Raw genomic sequence first — 15,555 nt, forward strand, 5'->3', positions numbered from 1 at the left:
TAAAGACTAATGTCACTGTCTGATTGTGAAACACTTGCACCATATCTAGTTAAGGGCCTTCTTCACACAGAAGCAGGCTTTCCAATCCGACATCTCGGACTGGATACACACAGCTCACTTTACAAAGCCAAGATATGATGCCCGCAGATCAGACAGGAAGCAGGAGTAAGGGGATCCTATCTACCCTCCTCATCAAATAGCTGATTAGTGTGATCCTGGTTTAAAAATAAAATAAAAAAATGAGTAGCACATATCCAGAACCCACAGCTTCATTCACAGTCTTTTGGATCAGAGCCCCAGTTTACATTATGGGATGTAAGCATTCACCTGCTATCATGGACAATTTCTACATCATTTCTGGTCTCTCCTGGATTCTGTGAACATCTTGAATCCAGATAGATTTATGTAGTTATTAAATAAATACATTTGCTGTGAATTATTGGAAAGAGGGCCACTGAGATATATTTTTTTCTTTTGTGGGTGGAGGTGCTGATGGAAATAAGAAAAAAAAGGAGCAGCAGTGGTAGGTAGTTTGATTTATTTATAAGTGCATAGACTCAGGGGCAAGTAGATTGTGGATTAGTGTGCTAGTACAATTGAAACATTTAACTTTCTTTCCCTAGTTCGCAGATGAGTTGAAAACCAAGGTGAGCCCATCCTTCAAACGAGCCACAATGGAACTTCACCCTCTGAGCAGCATGGATTTCTGCCCCACCAACTGCCACATTAACCTCATGGAAGTGTCGTATCCCAAAAACACTACCTCGGTGGCTAGGTCGTTCAGCATTCGCATCGGACGGAAGCCTTCTATTATCGGCCTAGATCCAGAACAAGGTGCTCACTATCTCTTAAAAGCTTTGCATACCCATTGGAGCAACACCCAGCTGTTGTTCAAGACCAAATTCAAGAAGAATGCTTCTACTAAGATGCCTGGTCCCCTTTGAAGTTTTTATGAGAACATCTGACTCTGTCATAGGACACAGCGTAATAGTGGGAATAGGGTGGGTGGGGATGAACATAACTATCATGCTGCACATGACAGCCAAGCAGCCTTAAGCAAATTCCCCCCTTTTTCTGTATCGAAGGGATGGTTTATTGACTGGGAAAGAAACCTGAAAGACTTAACAAGAGATCCATCACCATGCAAATATGTTATGGCTGCAAGGCTTGGCAGCTGTAAGTGGGCAATTGAACAAGAGTGGTCTTCCACTAGTGTCTGTGCTAAAACAATATGTTGCTTTGAGGCAATTTATGATAATACAAGAAGCAACTGAGATACTGGCAACAGGGAAAGGAAGGCCAAAGGTCTAGGACTAGCTCATGGCTGCTGTTCTTGCCCCAGTATTTACAGAATTTGACAGGCTTGAGTACAGCTATTGGCCTGCTGATAATTCCAGATAAGTAAATAAATTTCATAAGCATAGTTCTAACCTTTTGGTAAATTTTAAAGGATTGCTCTACGATGACTACAAAGGGTCTTCTGGGGCAGGGAAATTCTTTGTAATTCCTTATTTCTTCCCATCTGTCACTTATATCTTCCCCCCTTTGGAAAACAGTTCAATAAATAACATATAAAAGAATTTGAGGTTGCTCCTTAAAAGAAGCTTTAAAGACAAGTGCTTTTTGTAACGAGCATTTTTAAATGTTTTAACAGGAAGCTTAAATCCAGTCTCATATACTCAGCACTGCATAGCCAGCATGGCTGCACCATCATGGAGATGTTTGGCGCCAGAAAATGGGGACCTCAACCCACATGGACAATATGATGGTTGCTATGGCCAAGAGAATGGAGGAACTACTCAGGAGGAGAGAGGTCTCACCTTTCTGTTGAAGCAAGAAGATCGGGAAATACAGGACTCCTACTTGCAGCTCTTCAACAAACTAGAAGTAGCAGTTAAAGAAATGAAACAATACGTCTTTCAGATAAATAAGTGAGTTGGTTAACGTCTTCCCTTTAGAAATCTTTGTGCTCAGTCGGGGGGGAGAGAATCAAAGTTATGATTGAATTATAACTCTCAACGCCCTACTTGGCTTAGCTTTAGCATGCCTTAGAGCAGGGGTGATGCAGAGCCTCCGATTAAGGTTTTAAAAGCATGGGGAGGTTCACAGAGCTTCAGCCTACAGGTGTTCCCATGTATCTATAGCAGAGATTACACTTCTGGCTCCTGGAGCCCTTGGCTTGTTTTTCTTCTTACCATGATACATTCTACATCTGCAGGCTTTTGTCCACCATTACTGAACCCACAGCAGCAGGATTATGTGAGCCTCCCTCCATGGAGGAGATGCCCGCCACATCCTTGGTCTCGGAAGAGAGCGATATTGACAAAGTAGAGCATGGGATGAAGAAGGTTTGTTTCAAAGTGTCTGAGGAGGACCAGGAAGATTCGGGACACGATACAATGAGTTACAGGGACTCATACAGGTGGGTTCAGTGAGGCGCACTGCTCGGAAGCCATTTCACTTGGATACTGAGAAGATTATACATCCATGTATCATCAAATGAATCACATACTGCTGTTAAAACCTGTGGTATCAAGAATGCTCATGTTCTTCTGCTTGATGGCTTAATCTAGTAGCAGACTTGGGTTGTGGAGTTAAAAAAGAACCACCCAAAAATAAGTTTTTTGCATCCTTGGAGAACCCCCAGAAGTATATTTGTAAAATAAAAGAAAAATTATAGAGAGCGAGAGAGCAGAGACAGAGAATAAAGCCCCTTAGCACCAAGATCCTAAGAGCATACAGGGTGATGATGGCAGCTGAGAGAAAGAGAAATGTCTGAGCCCCTGACAAGTTATGAAAAGGGTCGTAGAAAGAGGGGTGATTAGGGTTTCAGATGTGTGACCCAGGGGCTCCTGACAGCTTGTTATAACTATCCTTGAGAAGAGAGATTGTGAGTTGGGTGGAAGGAATGTGGGCCATGAGATCTAAAAACTCCCCACAACCACCCACTCTATACATGGATGTTTCAGAAGGACAGCAAAGCAAAAGGATTCATTTCCCTTTTTTCGTCCTCCAGAACGGCACCCGCCCCGTATAGCTATGAAATGCTCAAATTTGGGGCCAGCAGACTATATGGCACAGCGGGGGGAAATCCCTGGGGAACAGGGGAAAATTCACCCTTTCTTCTCTTTCCGACTACTGAAATTTCCCTTTCCAAAGAGATCTGAGCAGCAGTTCTCTCTGACTATGCCACAGAATTGTATTGCAGGTTCTAGTTGTTAATGAATGCATTTGAGAACATGCACTAAGCTAGAAGCAGAGGCAGTTTTCGGGTAGTCCCACCGGTTCTGGGCGCTGGTACTGCAGGGGGTGCCAAATCGCACAGGGCTCCACTGAAATTTGAGAGCCCAAAGTCCACCACTTCTAGAACTGCTTATTACATGCAAGATGATGCGTTTTTAGCTGGCACAGTTCTTTATGTCATCACAAGAAAAATGTTTGTTGTGCCACAATCTGTGAATCCATTCCAGCAAATGTTAATGATGGCTAAATTAGGAGGTTAGTCACAGCTAACCTTTATTAAATTGTGTCCTTTGTTTCTTTAAATTGTGTCCTTTGTCTTATAGATATAGACACCTACCAATCTTACATTCTTATTCAAAGGGTTCTTGCACTTTGATAACAGAGCAGAATCATAACCCATATATTGCCCTTCCGTTTTGCTGGTTGTTTGTACATTACCACATTTTATTCTGGTATGACTTACCATATGGGAGGCCACTTGTAAGATTTTTGAACAAAAGTTAAATGTTTTGTGCAGTGATGCAGGATAAAGGGAAAAGCAATGGGGAGTTGAAGTGACCCCAAATAGTTGCATTTTGACTAATGCTGTCCTCAGTGACACAGAATGTTCACAGCAACAGCTACCTACTAGCTAGCAATACCTTCTCACCGTTTAGTACATCTGCATTGCAGGGTAGGAGGAATTTGTCCCTCTTCATAGGAAGGGCATTCCATCACCCCAGACAAATTCAGTTGCTTTTCTCCATGGTCTATTTCTTATCTCATTCTGCCTTAACAAGCTAAAATCCAAATGTTTTTAAATCTTACCAATTCCTTCTCTCTTTAAAAAGCACTCTGTGCTTAAAATCTGCTAACAAATGGATCATCGCTCCTTATATACTTAGGACTGTTCCCAAATGTACAGTAGAGCACATATGACATGGGCCAGGCCCTAATCATTACTTGCACGGTACGAATTTAAGTGCATCCAGTCCAGAGTTCACAACAATTTGACATGGTGCACATGTCAGTCACAGGATCAACTTACAGCAGGGCCTCAGTGATCAGGCAGGTCAGGTGAGGTCAGAGGGAAGAATTTCCCTCTTTATCCAGTGAAGCATCGCAGCTGGGAAGAGGGAATCTTTTGTGGGTTTTTCAGGAGTAGACGCCTGTTAGCTTCAGACTGGTTCTGCAGCTGTTGTTTGCAGAACTGTTAACTTGTTGTCTTATGTGTACAAACACACAATCCACAGAAAACACAGACTAATTGGACTTTATAACGATTGCATCTACAGCAGGATTTTTTTGCATTACTCAGATCAGCAGGCACCAGTCTGAGGCACATGGAAGTAGACTGAATTAACCACAGCTCTGCTGTTTGGAAGATCTCACAAGAGATTTCAAGTAATGCGCTTTTTTTTTGGACTTTGTGGTTTTGTGTCCTAAGTGGAACAATTTCTGGATCATACATTAGAAGGATAGGAGAGAACAGAATATGCTGCCAACCAGCTAGAGGTTTCTTCGCTGCCTAAATCATAGCCCTTCGATGAGGGCATTACGAGATTCATGTACCCTTCCCTCCCCCAAAGGTGAAAACTGACAAGTGAAGAATAGCTTGGTCCCTGTCCACTTGTTCTAACCCGGGAATCTAAAGATGCAAGGAAGTTGCCCACTCCTCTGTATTGCTGATCGAAGGGCAAATAAGCTAAATTAGGCTCCAGCAATACAGAGGATACAAAATGGATTTAGGCCAAGATACACAAGGCTTTCCTCCAATAGTTCCCCCTCTCGCCAGGCACACCAACAATGTGAGGTAATTAATGGCGGGGGTGGAGTCATTTCATAGTAGTAAAAAAACAAACAAGTTTGAACTGGCTCTTCATCTCAATTGATTTCAATCCAATACCAGAGCTAAAATTCAAATACTCTTTATTCAGTGCTTTGTGGATCACAACAATAAGGAACTAAGGCACCTGTACTGCAGAACAGAAATTCCACCCAACCATTCTGCAGACAATGCTATTTTAAAGAGACCTTTTTAGTCTGATATAGGAGCATATTTATATATTGTTCAAATTGTTGTTGTTGTTTAGTCATTTAGTCATGTCCGACCCTTCTGCCCACGGACCAGAGCACGCCAGGCACTTCTGTCTTCCACTGCCTCCTGCAGTTTGGTCAAACTCATGCTGGTAGCTTTGAGAACACTGTCCAACCATCTCGTCCTCTGTCATCCCCTTCTCCTTGTGCCCTCAATCTTTCCCAACATCAGGGTTTTTTCCAGGGAGTCTTCTCTTCTCTTGAGGTGGTCAAAGTACTGGAGCCTCAGCTTCAGGATCTGTCCTTCCAGTGAGCACTCAGGGCTGTTCAAATATCTCCTGACTACTCCTGTCACTATGGAAATGAGTCTAGCAAATACTCAACAACTTTACTATTAGACTGCTGTAGAAAGTCAAGACTGTTTGAAAAACAGCTTTGTGCATTTCAGTTCCTCAAACGTGGTTCCCTCACTCCCCGTCCCCACCCTCTGCCTTTGTAATATAGCACTATAAAACCACAGAAGTTTTCAGGTAGCTTGGAAGCACTTCTAGTAGCTGCAGTTATAGAGAAGCCTTTCCTATTCAAGTTGTGAACATTGTGTTCCGAGAAGACTCAGAAGGGGAAAACAGTAAAAGAATAAAATTTCAGGTTCCCCATCCCCTTACACTGCTTTCTTGTTTTTCAGTTGGTTTCGGAAAACAGAGATCCAAAATATTTGTGTCTGAAAATCTTGTCTTAAGGCATAAGTGACCAGCTGCTTCTCCTGGCATATATGTCACCTTGTGAAATATCACACTGTTCGAGCTTTAAAATTTAACTGTGTGATATTTAAAATGTTTATGTACCACTTTGTGTAAATAAATCTTGAGCAGTGTATAATATAAAAATTATTTTAAAAAAAACAAAGACGATGAATCAGTATAAAACCCCAAAATAGTGATATTTTGACAGATCACCCTGGTTGGTGCTAGAAGGGAAGCATAAAGCCCAATCAGAAGATCTACATTTGAACTGTATTTCTGGGGAGCCAGTGTGGTGTAGTGGTTAAGAGTGGTAGTCTCGTAATCTGGGGAACCAGGTTCGTGTCTCCGCTCCTCCACATGCAGCTGCTGGGTGACCTTGGGCCAGTCACACTTCTCTGAAGTCTCTCAGCCCCACTCACCTCACAGAGTGTTTGTTGTGGGGGAGGAAGGGAAAGGAGAATGTTAGCCGCTTTGAGATAGTGATAAATGTTAGCCACTTTGAGGTAATGATAAAGCGGGATATCAAATCCAAACTCTTCTTCTTTCCTGCTGCAGTGATTCAAGCGCTAGTTTGATGGTAGCTCTTTCTCCGATACTGGACTTTCTAATCCGGGAGGAGTAACAGGGGACCCCTTCCTCTTAAACATGCAATTTAGATGTGTTCATTTCCACATACATGTCATGCCTTAGGCTTGTTGTGAGCATAGTGATCCAGGTACATTGAGTATTTCTCCTGTGTTGTTGGCAAAGGAGATGGAATTTTGTGTGAAGCAGAGCTCTCAACATGACAACCAAACAAAGAAAGCTACTGAGCGGTAGCCAAAAACTGTCAAACGTTTGTAGAAAATCCCCAGCGTGTTTTGCAACCTGTGCATTAAAGAAAATAGGCCATGGCAATTCAATTAGAAGTGCTATTTCTAGCACTTCAAGTTTCCTAGTCGCAGGAATTAGCATCATTTATTTCCTCTAAGAGCTGAGCATTGAACATGTAAAAAGCACATTTTGCATGGTTTAAATCCTCAGTTTTGGTTCCATAGAAAAGCTGTTGGTGGGTGGTAGGCTAATCTTTTGCTGGCAGTGTATCTTCAGGGTTTTTCTACCTACTCACAGTGGAATTTGTATTAATGCAATATAAGTAATTTTATTCAGCTTTTCATATGACTCCTATTCCTGTGCTGGGTTTTGTTTAATGGGTTCCATAATTGAGCCTAATCTGTCCTAGATGACACAGTGAGATCAAAGGCAGATTCCCAGTGGGGCTGTCACTTGTTTCAGAATTTAAATGAAAGATGAGAGAGTTTGTTCTGTCTTACCTCTTTTAGACTCAGACGATTAAGCATACATAACCTATATAATAGCAATTCAAGAAGGAATCAAATGTGTTTTGATTGGTTTTGGTCAGAAAATGGATATCCCGGAGCTTACAGGAATGAGTAAAGCACAGCTAAGAAGATACTTAGCTGGCATTAGTCATGGTTTGTTGCACGAGATCTGATTCGGACAATCAGTTTACCTTTCATAGCCATTTGTCTCTTCCTAAACATAGTGTAGTATATCCCTTTCAGAAATTAAGAGAAATAGATACCTTTGAGAAGAACTTATATATTGATAGCAGAAATCAAGAGGAGCATTCTCCTTCACCCTTGTCATTTTGATTGAGATGAAACAGCTCTTGGATATACTGTGCTTATTGCATTTATTGTTTGTGTTGTTGTTACACTGTTAAAATGCAGCAACTTGCAGATCTACACAGACAAAAATATCATGTCGTATTATTTGCCTGCTCATCATTTTTCAATCCCCACAACAACCCTAAGAGGAACCCTAGGAAAGGTTGAGATGCAGTGACTGGCCCAAGGTGAACCCACTGAGCTTCATGGCCAGGTGGGGATTTGAAACCTGGTTTCCCAGGTCCTAGTCCAACTCTTTGGGTATGTCTCTGTATCCAAGGAGCTAACAAGTTCTCATAAGGGTCCATTCAATAGAGAAGGCCCCTTTTGTAGCCCAGCGTATGGAGTTTCAGACTTGAATCCCACATATGTGAATTCAGGTATCACCAGACTCATGGGCTTGTGGTTCCTTGGACCTTCATTTCCCATTTTCAACATGGGAGCAGAAAAGACTTCCCTTATGGGGTAGTTTTGAGCGTATTTAAAATATTGCAATGTTCATTTAAATAGTGTTGCATAAATTATATCCCATTCAGAGAAGGTACCTCCAGTCGCATCTGATTGGTTAACGTTGTGGCACATCAGGACCAGAGGCCAAATGTGGACCTCTAGACCTCCCTGTCTGGTCCTTGGGATTTTCCTCAGGCCACACTCCTCAGTGGCTCTGCGTCTTGGCCTCCATAAGTGTTTTCGCCTGGCCAGAATGTGACCTTGAACTCTCATAATGCCTCTTGCTTGCCTTGGTGGACAATATAGAGGGGTGTGTTTTGAAATGAACTTATTGCACAGATGTCATATTTAGATTGACTCTTGCTTCTTTTCACCATTGGCATGTGACTCATTTTGACTCCTATGTAAAAGAGTAAGAATGGCTAACGAAAGTTAGAAGACAGGATAGTTACGTTAGGTCAGGAAATTAGAACTCTTTACGAATTCTGCTACTGGTTCTGCAGATTATGCTCTCTAATAAAAATGTATGTTTATGTTTAAATCTGTTCTGGTCTGGATGGATTCTATGGCAAGTATATCTCACCCAACATGCTTTGTGTGGATGTACTTGAGTATGATGATAAAACCAGAGTCCTACTCCTTTCTATAAGTCAGAAGGTGGCAGTGGCAGGTAGTTTTAAGGGAAGTCTGGACTCAGCAGAATAGCTGAGTGACTGTCCTGGTGACCATCCAGGGATACACCTGGAAATGTCACAAAACAGGTACCGAAAACAGTGTTCCATCACTGTGCATGCTAATAAAAAACAGTGTGGCTTTACGTTAAATCTGAACTTTAGAGTCAATCAACAGAACATTGAAGCTCAGTGACGATGTCCCTGCGCTCAAAGAATCAACTAAATTTGGGTTAGAATTTGAACTTCTAACCCTTGTCTTTAGTCACTGACATGAGCTCTGGTAGCAAAGAGTAATGCTACAGTTCTGCAATCTGTCTTCATCAGTGAAAGATGAAGTATTCTAGGACAGAGTTCAAAAGTTTGCTGTCACTAAAGGATAGTATCCTCTTACTGTGTTGAGTTAGGAGGGCCATTGTCCATTGTACACCACATTAAACCCTTGGAGACAGGCAGGATAGAAATGAAAGAATGCCCTTGGATATCCCCCCCCCAAAGGTACTAACTATGCATAGCTGGAATCCTGCATATGAAGAGTTTCTTAGTTTTTACACATTTTTCTTCCAGTGAGTGCAACAGTAACCGGGACTCCGTGCTTTCCTACACCAGCGTACGGAGTAACAGCTCTTATTTGGGCAGTGATGAGATGGGATCAGGTGAGTGAATGCTGTGCTTCTATAATGAAACCTTTAATAAAGAAGGCTTCAACAATGAATGGACCATAAGCCAGTTCTCCAGTAGATGCCAGTCTATTATTCAGCTGTTCACTTGTGTTTTCTTAGTGTTCCCATAGCAACCACCCTCCTTGCAGACTTATGGAACTAAAAAAGCCCATGTCATACGCTATCTCCAAGTGGAAAGAGAAACTTCAAAAATCAGTTGGGTCATCTTGTTCATCTTGGTTCTTAGAGCACTTTCAGTTCTCCTTTTTCCCTTTTCACCCCTTCAGAAAGATAGAAAGAGGGTGGTTGATCACAGCCTAAAGTAGTTGCTGTTGTCATTATATATTAAATTTCTAGATAGGCATTTGCTCCTGACATTCTTTTCATTGGAATATATTTGCATGAAAACAAGCCCAAAGTTTTACTGTTCTCACCATTAGGTGACGAACTCCCCAATGACATGAGGATACCTTCAGACAAACAAGACAAACTGCATGGCTGCCTTGAGCATCTATTTAACCAGGTGAGTGACACAAATGCTTATGATGTAGAACAGGGAACTTCACTGCTTTTGCCATATTCTCTTAGAGTGCATGCTCTTCCAGATGCTTAAAAAGGTAAAGGTAAAGGGACCCCTGACCATCAGGTCCAGTTGTGACTGACTCTGGGGTTGCGGCGCTCATCTTGCTTTATTGGCCGAGGGAGCCGGCGTTCAGCCTCCGGGTCTTGTGGCCAGCATGACTAAGCCGCTTCTGGCAAACCAGAGCAGCACACGGAAATGCTGTTTACCTTCCCGCCGGAGTGGTACCTATTTATCTACTTGCACTTTGACGTGCTTTCGGACTGCTAGGTTGGCAGGAGCAGGGACCGAGCAACGGGAGCTCACCCCATCGCGGGGATTCGAACTGCCGGCCTTCTGATCGGCAAGTCCTAGGCTCTGTGGTTTAACCCACAGCACCACCTGCGTCCCTTCCAGATGCTTAGGAACCAGTAATGTTGATTAGCAATTGGATGCTCTTTTCTTGACATTCTCTGTGATGGGGTTCAACAAATATTCTGTTGCTCATTCAGGCCATGGCTCATCTACTTGGCTTCATCTGGAGTGCCTCAGAGAATGACGGTTGTCTTCGGTTGTTCGCCCCCAGCACTTGGTGTTCAAAAATATACTCCCTCTGGTCTTGGAGGCTTCATTTAGCTATTGTGATTTGGGGAGGGCATGGGGCACACATGGGGGAAGGAGCTGTGTAAGCAGAAATTCTTGCACTGATGGGATGTGTTACCACCCATGGTTTCCCCTAGGAAAAAACAAACAAAAACACCTCTCTGGAAGCTCTTGGAGAATTTTCAAGACTTACTAAATGTGCTTCTTTGCAGGTGGATGCTATCAATGCCCTTCTCAAAGGACCAGTAATAAACAAGGCTTTTGAAGAAACAAAACATTTTCCAATGGACCACAGTTTACAAGGTAAACTTGCCAGAACATCATGTGCCCAGGAGAATCTTGCTTTTCTCAGAACTTTACAGCTAGGTCCAGACGCAACTTGCTCAATCTTCAGCTGTTCCCCTCCTTCCTCCCTTCTGATGTGTGAATTCGCTCCTCCTTTCTTGAGAGCGGGGGTAGGAAAACCTGGAATGTGATTGACATCACATCATGTTACAGGGGAGATATAGAAGGAAAAGACACTGTGCTGCTGCTCTCAGTGGTAGCCATTAATTCCTCATAAGATCCAGCTTCCAGCCCTATTGTATGTTTGACTTCTTTAATATATGTTTGCATTGCTTCACTGCAGGTTAGTTTTGCTGCTCTGTACAGGCTCCCAGTTATGTTGTATTTTAATAAAATAACAATAATAATTTTATTATTTGTACTCCACCCATCTGACTGGGTTTCCCCAGCCACTCTGGGCAGCTTTAATTTTTCATCAGAGCCAACTTTTCAGAGGGCTTGGTTGGGATGAGGACAGTATGCAGTCAGGTGCTGTTTTGAACTACTCTGGCATTGCTCAATTGCCCGGCTTAAAGTCCCTCTTCTTATGCAGAATTTAAGCAGAAAGAAGAAACCACAATTCGGAGCAGGAACAAGATTCAAATCAGCATCCAAGAAGATCCCTGGAACCTTCCACTCCGCATTAAGAACCTTGTGGAGACCATACAGAAATATGTGGAAGGTCTGTGAAAAGGGTTGCTGGGGGAAAGCTCTTTGGTTTATTCTAGTATTATGAAAAGGGTAGTAGAGTGACCGGAGATTTATCTGGGCTACTTTTATTGCAAATCTGGGTTTCTACCCATTGGGCTGGATCAGTTTTGGGTGGGTTCATCCTTTGTACGGACATGAGCTGAAAACGTTTCTGATGAGACATAATTGGCCTGTGTTTAGCAGATGAGATTTCTAACAGATGAGATTTGTTCCCTATGGGCAATCCAAGTAGAGATCATTTGACGTCCCTCAGGAGGTTGTGAACTCTCCTTCCTTGGAGGTTTTTAAGCAGAGGTTGGATGGGCATCTGTCATGAATGCCTTAGCTGAGATTCCTGCATTGCAGGGGATTTGACTAGATGACCCTTGGGATCCCTTCCAACTTATACAATTCTATGATTCTATGTATATCTGAAACTGACACACCTCATAAGTCAGGTTCACAATAATTCCTTTGTTAGATTCCATCTAATTTTTCATTGGAATATGCTGCTCAAACTTGACTATGTGAATTTCCCCAGAGAAATCCTCCATCAGAAGAGGAAGTGCAAGGGCAGTTCCGGACAAGCACCCTGGCTGCCGAATAATGTCATAATCCCTTGACTACATTCGTTTTTTGCGCATTGTGAAGTAAACTTGGGGAGTTCCCATGTCGAACCATTTCCCTGACATGGAAATGGTCTGTGTCAGTGTGGTGTAGTGGTTAAGAGAGGTAGTCTCGTAATCTGGGGAACCGGGTTCGCGTCCCCGCTCCTCCACATGCAGCTGCTGGGTGACCTTGGGCCAGTCACACTTCTCTGAAGTCTCTCAGCCCCACTCACCTCACAGAGTGTTTGTTGTGGGGGAGGAAGGGAAAGGAGAATGTTAGCCGCTTTGAGACTCCTTAAAGGGAGTGAAAGGCGGGATATCAAATCCAAACTACTACTACTACTACTACTACTACTACTACTACTATTCTTCTTCTTCTTCTTCTTCTTCTTCTTCTTCTTCTTCTTCTTCTTCTTCTTCTTCTTCTTCTGTGTTTTAGTTTGAATAAGGAGAGTAGTTCTGATCTGCTTTCATTAAGAAACACAAAGATTTATTCAAGCTGAAGAGTTTACTGAGTCTCGAACCCCCTTGAGTCACCCAAATGAATGTGTGACGGAATGAACTGTTATTGGGGGCTGGGTATGCAGACATGTTTTGCCCCCAGCATCCTGTCTTTAACACTTTATGGGCAAGAACTAGGTAAGAGACATAAATCAAAATACAGAGTAGCTTCAGGTGTGTTTGATTCCAAAATATTAGTGCAAACTGTACTTACGATGGGATGTTTAACCTTTGGACCACCAAATGTTGTTGAGGTCCAGGTCTCATCACACCCAACTTGCATGGCTAATGGTCAGGGGTGTTGGGAGTTGCAGTTCAATGTCTGGAGGACCAAAGATAGGCTCCGCTGACTTAGACCACCACTTCCCCAAGTTTCTTAAGTCTCCTCAAACATTAGAGTAAATAAAGGTAAAGGTAAAGGGACCTCTGACCATTAGGTCCAGTCATGGCCAACTCTGGGGTTGCAGTGCTCATCTCGCTTTATTGGCCGAGGGAGCTGGCATACAGCTTCCGGGTCATGTGGCCAGCGTGACTAAGCCACTTCTGGCAAACCAGAGCAGTGCATGGAAACGCCGTTTACCTTCACGCTAGAGCGGTACCTATTTATCTACTTGCACTTTGACGTGCTTTCGAACTTCTAGGTTGGCAGGAGCAGGGACCGAGCAACGGGAGGTCACCCCGTAGTGGGGATTCGAACCGCGGCTCTGTGGTTCAACCCACAGCGCCACCTGCATCCTCATAAGGGCTTAAACAGGGGAGGGGTCTGGGGTGTACACATGCCCTGGGCCCAGTGTCCTGGCCAGAGGCAGAGGCAGCGTGGAGCCTGCACATGCTCAAGTCACTATGTCTCTCCCAGGAGAGACGTGTGGCTTGGGCACGCTGCAGGCCCCGCAGTAAGTGCTGCCTGGCCTTTTGTCACTGCCTTCAGTGGTGACACCCGGGGTGGCCCGCACCCACCTCACCCCCCTTCCTCCGCCCCTGGTCATGGCACATTGACTCCACTTCACACATTGAGCTGAACATGCTTAGAAGCTTCCCCACAATCAGGAACTTGTAATGCACAAAGATCTAAAGTGCCACCAGCATGCATAGGGACATTGAGGGTGGGGCTCGTAGGTACAGTTTGCTACAGTATTTTAGATTTAATTAAGCACACTTGGAGCTGCCCATGATGTCTGACTTTTGCCTCCTTCTTAGTTTGTGCACATGAACAATTGTTTCCTTGGGGCCAGGATTTGTCAGGGCTCCGACCTGGAATTTGTTTTTGGTGCAGTTTCTGAATGCTGGAAACTTACGAAGTAATTTCAAAGAGTATCTTCTCCTTCCCATTAAGTAACCATATCTAGCCTATGCATAGCTGAGAAAAAGGGGCAAGGCCTTCTAGATCAGTGGTCACCAAACTTTCATCCTCATGATCTGCTTGAAAATTGCTGGGAGTTTTGATGGACCACATAAAAGTTTTTTCCTGCCTGCTGTAGCAATTGCAATGTGCTGTGCTAAATTGCTGCATGATTTTTAATTGCATTTTCATTGCTTCTTTAATTTAGTACGTTGTATTTTATCGTATTACAGTTGGAATATATGGAATTCAACAGAATTTAGTTTATAAGTGCTCTTCACTGACGAGCTGCAGACCAACTAAATGAAGCCTCAGTTTGGGAACTCCTGTTCTAGGCTAAGGGGTGCCATTCCCAAGTTTGCTTGTATTTCAACATCTCTTACAGCCAGTGTGGTGCAGTGGTTAAGAGCGATAGACTTGTAATCTGGGGAACCGGGTTCGCGTCTCCGCTCCTCCACATGCAGCTGCTGGGTGACCTTGGGCCAGTCACACTTCTCTGAAGTCTCTCAGCCCCACTCACCTCACAGAGTGTTTGTTGTGGGGGAGGAAGGGAAAGGAGAATGTTAGCCGCTTTGAGACTCCTTAGGGTAGTGATAAAGCGGGATATCAAATCCAAACTCTTCTTACTGGGACTTAGCACTTAGCTAAGTGGAATGTGATTATGCTCACTTGTTTTTAAAAAATGTTTTATCTTGTTCTTTCCTTTCTAGATGGCAAGAACCAGCTGCTTTTGGCATTGCTGAAATGTACAGGTAAAGCAACTCCTTGATTTGCTGCAAATGACCCCTTAGGTGCTATAGGGACAGGTGTGCAGTTACCAGAACCTTTTTCTTCTGTTTCAGAGAAAAAGTCATTAACCGTTAAACACTGTAAATTTGATAGTGCTGTGGTGTTGGCAGAACAATAGTTATTATCCTTGCATATTACGTCAGTGAAACTGGACACCCAGGCTAACAGTCCTTCCGTTCCCATGTGCTCTCTGTTGTTGTGGGAAACTGAGCATTCCTTTGGGGGAAAAACATGGATGTAGATTGGAAGCTTTCGTTGCTTGGGTTACTATGGTGCACCTTACACAGTGCACATGAAGAGAATAGGAAATATAGAACCATTGTTGGGCATTGGGCTTATGCCATGGAGCAAATGATAACTCCTGATTCTTGTTTGTTCTCCTCTCTCTCCCAGACACTGAGCTGCAGCTGAGACGAGATGCGATTTTCTGCCAGGCTCTGGTGGCTGCCATTTGCATGTTCTCCGAGCAGTTACTGGGGGCTCTCAACTACAGATACAATAACAACGGGGAGTATGAAGAGAGCAGCAGGGAAGCCAGCAAGAAGTGGTTGGAGCAGATAGCGGCCACGGGGGTGTTGCTCAACTACCAGTCTTTGCTCTCCCCCTCTGTGGTAAGGGAGGACTACAGTTTGCTAGCTAAATAAATAGGGAACTTTACAGTCTTCTTCTTACCCATCTCCTGACCAA

At 43.5% G+C, this 15,555-nt stretch overlaps 1 protein-coding gene across 2 annotated transcripts in view; it reads left to right on the forward strand.

Moving 5' to 3' along the window:
- The window catches only part of PREX1 (phosphatidylinositol-3,4,5-trisphosphate dependent Rac exchange factor 1), a 227,813-nt gene that overhangs the window by 201,019 nt on the left and 11,239 nt on the right, over positions 1 to 15,555 (forward strand). For both annotated transcript variants that reach the window (XM_081010985.1, XM_081010984.1), the window contains exons 24-32: positions 624 to 834; positions 1,655 to 1,931; positions 2,219 to 2,422; positions 9,361 to 9,449; positions 9,896 to 9,978; positions 10,830 to 10,920; positions 11,495 to 11,623; positions 14,790 to 14,831; positions 15,262 to 15,479. In XM_081010985.1, the coding sequence (XP_080867111.1) occupies positions 624 to 834; positions 1,655 to 1,931; positions 2,219 to 2,422; positions 9,361 to 9,449; positions 9,896 to 9,978; positions 10,830 to 10,920; positions 11,495 to 11,623; positions 14,790 to 14,831; positions 15,262 to 15,479 (1,344 nt within the window). The remainder of the gene's footprint in view (positions 1 to 623; positions 835 to 1,654; positions 1,932 to 2,218; positions 2,423 to 9,360; positions 9,450 to 9,895; positions 9,979 to 10,829; positions 10,921 to 11,494; positions 11,624 to 14,789; positions 14,832 to 15,261; positions 15,480 to 15,555) is intronic.

Source organism: Podarcis pityusensis, assembly GCF_964106645.2.
Source record: "Podarcis pityusensis genome assembly, chromosome: 6".
Classification (NCBI taxonomy): Eukaryota; Metazoa; Chordata; class Lepidosauria; order Squamata; family Lacertidae; genus Podarcis; species Podarcis pityusensis.